Below are 8,812 nucleotides of genomic sequence, written 5' to 3'. Positions count from 1 at the left end.
AAGTGAATATACAGGGTTAATCTACAAGGTTTCTTCAGATCTAAAATTTTATGAATCAGGACTTCCCTGGTGGTGCAGTCCTGATTCATAAGAATCTGCCAGCCAATGCAGGGGACATGGGTTCAATCCCTGGTCCGGGAAAATCCCACACTCAGCAGAGCAACTAAGCCTGTGCGCCACAACTACTGAGCCTGCGCTCTAGAGCCCACAAGCCACGACTACTGAGGCCACGTGCCACAACTACTGAAGCCTGTGCTCCATAACAAGAGAAGCCACCTCAATAAGAAGCCCGTGCACCACAATGAACAGTAGCCCCTGCTTGCCACAACTAGAGAAAGCGGCGCACAGCAACGAAGACCCAACGCAGCCAAAAAAATAAAGTTTTATGAATCAGCTATCAACCCCCTTATCATGAACTAAAAAATACAACCCAGCCTCCAAAAGAGTATAGAACCAACCAAGATATTAACTAGCAATACCTTTTTCAACTGACTATCTGTTGTTGTTCCTCTATAAAGACTGTCTACAATTTATTTTAAAAGCCACCTGTTTAGACTTTACGAGAAGTCCTGAATCCTAGTATTTTGTCAACAAATACGACTTTACCTGACTGGTCTTGATTTTGCAAATGTTACGCATATTCTGCTCTGACACCTCTACCCCCAATCCCAATTCCCCATCCAATCAACACCTTTCTAGGCTAAGGAGTTCTATGCAATCTTAAAAACCTCTTCATCCCACTGATCCCTTAAATTGCCCATTTCTAGAGTCTTAAGACTTTCTTAAAGTCATGGGATTAAAGATGAGTTAATTATTGTAGGCAGAATAATGTTAAGGAAAAAACCCATCACTTTCCTGGGCTTTTTGGTCACAGTGTATCAGGTTGCTATCTTCATGTAGTTTATAGCAGTGCTTACCACCTTTCATTTTACTAGCAAAAGAACTTTCTTCTCCCAAACGAATACCCCACTATATAAAACAGGTCGTAAAGTGCAATTGCTCTGAATGAGGTTTGTGAAGACCTAAAACCCCAGAGACTGGTCAACCCTGGCCCCTCCTTCACATCCCACTCACCAAAGGCCCTTAGGGTGCTTCCCAGGCAGCATGGAGTACACGAAAATCATCACTTCATGGCATCTTTAAAGATGCCAAGAAGTATGGAAGAATCAAAGGTTCAAATGAAATAAATCAGTTACTTCAGAAAATCTCTTTACAGCAACATCCATAAAACATTATAAAATACATTGCTTCTCAATTTACTCAAACATACAGGTGCACTTTAGGAAAACTGCCCTTTTTTAAGTAGTTAAGGAATGGATACAGCATCAACTTCAACAAATACTGGCTACAATATATGATATTAGGAATCATTATTAATTCCTCCTATAATAGATGTCAATATAGTATAAGATATCAAACACACAGTAACAGTGACATGGATCAAGATTATTTTTTATTGCACATTTGCTTACAAGTTTGCTGCTCTGGGTGGAGCTAAAGCTCAAGTGTTGAGTTAATTTCAGCCATATTTTCGTCAACCTAATTATAGCAGTGATTTGCCTGTATGTTCCCCTTGGCTTATTATTTCTCAGACACATTAACTTTCCCAATTTGTCTAGGTGCTGAAGCACAGATTTAACTTTTTTTTTTTTAATTTAACCACTCAAAAACAACCCAAACAGCATACTGTAAAGAAAACAATGTTTATGTCTATTCATATAATCCAGGCTCAGAGAATTTCTGATTATGTAACATTGTAAAGGTAACTGTAAACCAACCTTCTTCCAAACTATTCAATTCTTATATGTATAATTAAGCATTTATTTTAGAAAACTGTAACACTTTCAGAAATGGATTCTGTCACAATAAGGCCTCCTCTCCCCATCCAAAAACAATCCCCACAATGACTCCAAATCTTGTAAGAAACTATTATTTTAGACTAAGCTGCTCAGAATAGTATTCTTATTTCCTTTCCACCATACTCCACAGTTCAATGCAAAATGGAGAATGTGCTGTTGAAACCGAAATAAAATGGCATTCAAGCAGCTCAGGCTTTAAAAATCAGGCCAGAACGTTCAAAGCCTGATGAAAAAGACACAAGAATGGAGGCATAACTACTATAGCAAACGCAAAATTTTGGCCATTAATGGATCAAAAGTAATGGCTGACACTCCTACTTAAAGCTCATCAATGTCACACTAAAAAAAAACATGATATTTGGCAAAAATCTTCTAAATTATTTATCCCAAATTCTCAAATGGAAAGTTATTTTTAATGCATCACTCTTAAATTTTACACTTCAATCACTCATGTTTTCCTTTTAAGACTATTCAGAAAAATAGTTCTATTTAAATAAGTTTTTCCTCTCACACATTTTTACACAAAAGGTTACTAAAATCACAATTCTGAGGGATTTCATTTTAATCATACAAACAGTATATGCTTAAAGTTCAGTAAAGAAATTAAATCCTTTCTTATTCTATCTAGAATGATCTGTTACCAAACTTGTAAGAACTCTTTTCCCGTAGCATTTATTTATAACAGTCACAACTTATGAAAATCGTATCTCAACTCCATGGTGAACTAGCATCCATGCTTATTCCACATAGGTACTGCCAGTGGTCCCTGCGGTGTCCTTTCAACAATGACAAACTCATCAGGGTTGCCAAATGCTTCATAGAAAACCAATAAATCTTGTATCGCACGCTCCTCAATCTGAAAGGAGGAAGGAAAAAAGAGAAGTTGCTTTACTCCTTCAATTATAAACCGAGCAGGATCCTATTAGCTTTCCAATTTCCTTTTGTGGAACTACCACTTTCTGTGCATACAAAACAGTGGAATAGGTATCCTGTTATCCCCTTCGAAAGGAGAAGGGTTGAGGCCTGAGTTAGAATAATCAGATACCCACCTTCCCTTGATTTTAATCTAGAGCAAGGAAAAAGAAACTGAAGATGGCTGTTGGAATCCATTCATTCCAATTGCTCATCCTGTGAGATACTTTCTGTTGTTGTATAAGTCTAGTTCTTTAAGCTCTTTAGGACAACTGTGAGTCTTGTCTGTTTCCTAAGCCTGGCTATCTGGTTTTCAGCTAAGTCTGTGGAATCTCAGTGTCTCTCAAGAAAGTTCTCTTCTCCTTAAGTTAGCCTGACTTGGTGTCTGTGGCTTACAACCTAAGAACTCTTACTGATACAGAATCCAGGTGTAGAGCTAGATAATGCCAAGTTCTCTACTGGTCACTTTCAAAAACAGTCCAAAGCATCACCAGTGCTAAAAATATTAGCTTTAGCACAATTTATTAGTTGTAAATTAATTATCCTGAATACCTTCAATTAATACTTGCTGAATGCTTCAGTTTTGTTTTACATTGCACTCACATTTTAATGTGATAAATACATGCACCTCTGCAAAGCAAACAAAGAGAATTTTCTTAAGACCTAAGAATGAAATGTAGTATAGTTCTTACCCTAAATTAAACCCCAATAAGCATGTTATTTACCTGAATCAAAGCCAAGGGTTTTTCTCGACTTCTGATAAGAGCTGCTTCCTGCTGTAGCTCTTCTTCTACAATAGATGCAAAAGTGACTGGCGCTAGCACGGAAGGAGCAGGCAATGAAGAACACAGCCAGGGACTGAAAGAACAGGAATTATGAGTTTTCATTCATCTTGCCAAATTTTGCACACAAAATCTCCTCTGAAATACTCTTTAACAGTGTTACGTTTTTTCCTTGTGACCTATAATATAAGGGGACCTGGAAGCTTTTGCATTCAACTTACAGAATGACAAAGTGACAAACAGAAACAAGGAGAACTAATATTTTCTTTGGATTGGTGCTGTAGAGAAAACTTTGGAAACACCAAAAACTGGAATGGAGCTAAGCTATATAAGTAAACAGAAAGGTAACTCAAACTGTGGAGCAGAAAGTATTCAGATAAGACATTCTACTATTCCCAATTTCTTAATATTCTCTCTCAGTGCTAAAAAGCAGTCTAGCTTTGAGGTCCCAAAGCTAATCAATTAACCTTACTTGGGACTATCTAGAAGTGGTACCCCTATGGTTACCTATCTAGAAGTGGTACACCTATGGTTGCCTTCTGGTCCTGGGGAACCATGAGTAGAACATCTGCAAAACAAAAACTGAAGATTAAAGCTTCTAGTACCATTAGTAAAATTGCTTATTAATAGAAATACAGAGGAGGAATTGCAAGGCCCTGACTCAGAAGACAAATTAATATATGCAATCAGACTTACCTGTGAAATTGTAAGTAAAGAACAACAAAAAAATCTGTAGGTAGTTATAAAATCTTGTGTATAAAATACCATGGGGAAAGATCTTGCAAGAAATGGTCTGTTTTTCAGAAATAGAGACACAGATGTAGAAAACAAACTTACGGTTACCAAGGGGGAAACGGGGTGGCAGAGGAATAAATTGGGAGACTGGGATTGACATGTACACACTACTATATAGAAAATAGATAATTAATAAGGACCTACTGTATAGCACAGGGAACTCTACTCAGTACTCTGTAATGGCCTATATGGGAAAAGAATCTAAGAAAGAGTAGATATATGTATAACAGATTCACTTTGCTGTACACCTGAAACACAACACTGTAAATCAACTATATTCCCCCCAAAAAAAATATGGTCTATTTTTTCTAATAATATTCATATAGCCAATTTACTGTAATCAAACATATGTTAGGAAATACAGACAACTTTGTGAAGAATGTTTTATATTGGTAACATTTATGAATAAGAGTGACAAATTAGCACTGAGCTTCAAAATATACAGAAACAAGATAATTAGCAGCCAAATTTTGTGACTATAATATATAGTCTAAATTTTGTAAGCAAGAAAAATACAGGGCTTCCCTGGTGGCGCAGTGGTTGAGAGTCCGCCTGCCGATGCAGGGGACACGGGTTCGTGCCCCGGTCCGGGAAGATCCCACATGCTGCGGAGCGGCTGGGCCCGTGAGCCATGGCCACTGAGCCTGCGCGTCCGGAGCCTGTGCTCCGCAACGGGAGAGGCCACGGCAGTGAGAGACCCGCGTACCGCAAAAAAAAGAAAAAAGAAAAATACAGTAAATACTCTGACACTCTAAGGATTATAGATAGGACAGAAAATTATTTTATTGAAGTATAGTTGATTTACAATGTTGTGTTAATTACTGCTGTACAGCGAAGTCATTCAGTTATACACGTTTGTGTATATATATATATACACACACATAACATACACACATTCCTTTTTTTAAAATATTCTTTTCCATTATGGTTTATCATAGGACATTGAATATAGTTCCCTGGGCTATACTGTAGGAGCTTGTTGTTTATCCATTCCATATTACAATAGCTTACATCTGCTAAACCCAACCTCCCACTCCATCCTTTCCCCAACCCCCTCCCCCTTGGCAACCACCAGTCTGTTCTCTATGTCAGTGTCATAGATTTGTGTCATAATTTAGAGTCCACATATAAGTGATATCATATGGTATTTGTCTTTCGGGCTTACTTCACTTGGTATAATCTCTAGGTCCATCCATGTTGTTGTAAATGGCATTATTTCATTCTTTTTTATGGCTAATTGTCCATTGTTTATATATTCCACATCTTTATCCATTCATCTGTCAATGGACATTTAGGTTGCTGGCCATTGTGAACAGTAGTACTGCTATGAAACTAGGGGGTGCATGTATCTTTCTGAATTATAGTTTTGTCTGGATATATGCCCAGGAGTGGGATTGCTGGATCATATGTAATTCTATTTTTAGTTTTCTGAGGAATGTCCATACTGTTTTCCACAGTGGCTGCACCAGTTTACATTCCTACCCATAGTGTAGTAGGGTCCCTTTTTTTCCCCACATCCTCTCCAGCATTTATCTGTAGACCTTTTAATGATGGCCATTCTGACTGGTGTAGGGTGGTACCTCATTGTAGTTTTGATTTGCATTTCCCTAATAATTAGTGATGTTGAGCATCTTTTCATGTACCGATTGGCCATCTGTATGTCTTTTTTGGAGAAATGTCTATTTAGGTCTTCTGCCCATTTTTGGATAGGTCGTTTTGTTGAGTTGTATGAGCTGTTTGTATATTTTGGAAATTAAGCCCTGTCAGTCTCATAGTTTGCAAATATTTTTTCCCACTCTGTGGGCTGTCTTTTTTTTTTTTTTAATGGTTTCCTGTGCTATGCAAAAGCTTGTAAGTTTGATTAGGTCCCATTTGTTTATTTTTGTTTTTATTTCTATTGCCTTGGGAGACTGACCTAAGGAAACACTGGTACAATTTATGTCAGAGAATGTTTTGCCTATGTTCTCTTCTAGGAGGTTTTATTGCCATGTCTTATATTTAAGTCTTTAAACCATTTTGAGTTTATTTTTGTATATGGTGAGAGGGTGTGTTCTAACTTCATGAGTTACATGTGGCTGATAGGACAGAAACTTAAGACACAATCTGCCTTCTAAGAACTCACAAACTAGATCAGGAAACAATAAAATGACATAACACAACAGAAAAGAATTTAAGAAAACAGACTTAAAGGTCTTCTGACTGACTATAAGGACTATAAAAACCATGGAGAAGACAATAAAAGGGCTATAGAATGAGGGGGGGTAAGAAGCATTCCTGTAAGGAGAAAAATTAACAAAGGAGCTACAGAGCATGACCTAAATGTGGAATTCTATGCTTAGAAAGATACCTAGAAATTACCTAGATTAATCCAGTGCCCTCTTTTCAGCAATAAGCAAATTTAGGTCTAGCTGGGTTTTAACAACAGAAAGTCAAAGGGCAAGTGAACAAGCAGGGCCTAAAATACTGACTTCCTGATTCATTTATGCACATTTATTGGGTTTGTTTCAGCACTATGGTACTGAAAATCAGGCTGATTGAAACTCAGTCCCCTCCACTAAAAAAACTCCAGTAAAAGCGATTTTAAAAGGTATTTAACAGTAAAAGCGATTTTAAAAGGTATTTAAGAATGACAAAGCAATGTGAGAGTATATAATTAATATTTATACCAATATGTACCAAGTACTATGGATTCACAGGAGAAATTAACAATATGGAGGAGGGTATAAACTGTTGGCTTCACTGAGGAAATGACATTAAAGCTGAGAGGAGTGGCATTGAGATACGGTTTTGGTCATACAAATACATGGAACAGTAAAAGATTTTGTTGGCTTAAGTAAAGGTAGGTTGTTCTCTTCAATAAACTGAATGATTGGATTAAGAGATTAGGAGGGAAATAAGTTAAAATGAAATGATGTGAGTGGGCAAATTCACTGAGAGTATTTTCATATACATTATCTCATTTAATCTTTCTAATACTCCATGAAGAAAGCATGCATTATTTCCGTTATACTGATTAGGAAACTAATACTCAAAGAATATTCGACAATTTGCCTGACTCGCAAACTGGGGAAATGGTAAGGACAGAACTCAAATCCAGGCCTTTTTCACTCAGAATACAGTGTATTTTCTATACACTGTCGTGTAGAATACAGTCCATTAAAAATGTCTTCTCATTCTTTAAGGACTGGTTCAAATATCACCTTTCCTCTTTTCAAAGCACTTCAATTACTGTTCTAAAACTTCACACACACACGTCTGTCTTAACTGCTAGACTAGTCTCTCAAGGTACAGGACTCTGTTTCTTTCATCTTTGTATCTCAGTGTCCAGCAAAACACCTGGAACATAGTTGTTTGTAAAAAAAAAAAAAAGTAATTAGAGAATAAATAACTGAAGCAGAAAGCCAAAGGATTTTAAATATGGGACAGAATAAAAGCAGAGTTTCTCTTAAAAAAATTCTTTATTCTTTCGAATTACTAATAACTTCTTCCTTCCAGATGTGGGTACTGAAATACAAAATGAAATGAAAATGGGTACTTATTAGGTTCTTAGTTTTAATGAAGTTCTATGACTTGAATCCTGCCGGATACCTGACCTATGACATCCAAAAAAATAAGAGAATCTCCAGGATGAAGTAAAGGACTCCAGCCAGAAGAAAAATGAAGCCAAGGAGATAACTAGAAAGCTGTTGGGATAAACCTGTTAGGAGATGATGAGAATCTAAACTAAAATGACTATAAAATAAATGGGAAAAGTCTATGTTCTATGCAAATCCCCTTGGTTAAATTCCTTGAAAGGTCCTTCAGTCAGTCAGGGCTGGAGATTAGAGGCCTTCTAGGACAATAAATTATAGCATAACAGATAATGATAAACTGGTGCTCAAAAATCATCCTGGTGTCTAGGGATCAGCTAAAGTGTTTTGACACGTTCAAAGAAATGCAAAAATCATGTAGAACCAGTTATTTTTTAATTGTTAAGTAAGAAGCAGCAACTATAAGCCCTATCTTTGAAAATGATGTCACTGGCAAACAGAACTGAATATAAGGACTAAAGTATCTTGTATAGGCCTTGTTAAATCAAAGCCACACAATCAGAGCTTAAGCATAACAGCTTTATCTATGTAACATTCTATAATTCATAAAGTACTTTCACATACGATAGGCATTACTGTTCTCGTTTCAGAAAGGTTCACAGAGGGTTGCTGTAAGCATTAGACTTAAATCTGTTTTCATAAGATGTTAGAATTCTTTCCATTAATGATTTTCCTATGGATAATCTCATTAATTATAAATTTACTTAAACAGCTATAAGTCTGTCAAAATTTCATCTTAGAAGCAAAATTGCTAAATAAAACAGAGCTATGACTAAACGAATATAAAAACAGTATAAGCTTTCCAACAATAAATAACAGCATTATTAAGCCTTAGGTATTTGCAACACAAACAGACATCCCAATAGATAATCCA

The 8,812-nt window shown here is 36.5% G+C and overlaps 1 protein-coding gene across 5 annotated transcripts in view; it reads right to left on the bottom strand.

Moving 5' to 3' along the window:
• Nucleotides 1–366: 366 nt before the first annotated feature.
• IBTK (inhibitor of Bruton tyrosine kinase) overlaps nt 367–8,812 on the bottom strand; it is a 93,357-nt gene continuing 84,911 nt past the window's right edge. For 4 of the 5 annotated variants that reach the window (XM_033428556.2, XM_033428555.2, XM_033428554.2 and 1 more), the window contains 2 exons: nt 3,497–3,629; nt 367–2,715 (listed from right to left, as the gene is read on the bottom strand). In XM_033428556.2, the coding sequence (XP_033284447.1) occupies nt 2,584–2,715; nt 3,497–3,629 (265 nt within the window). In that variant the 3' untranslated portion in view covers nt 367–2,583. Of the gene's footprint in view, nt 2,716–3,496; nt 3,630–4,060; nt 4,122–8,812 lie in introns of those variants that run through there. The other variant, XM_033428558.2, reaches the window with a different exon arrangement.

The sequence above is a fragment of the Orcinus orca genome, chromosome 12, assembly GCF_937001465.1.
Source record: "Orcinus orca chromosome 12, mOrcOrc1.1, whole genome shotgun sequence".
Classification (NCBI taxonomy): domain Eukaryota; kingdom Metazoa; phylum Chordata; class Mammalia; order Artiodactyla; family Delphinidae; genus Orcinus; species Orcinus orca.
Note: the sequence above shows the minus strand (reverse complement) of the source record. Positions and strands in the feature narration are given on the sequence as shown.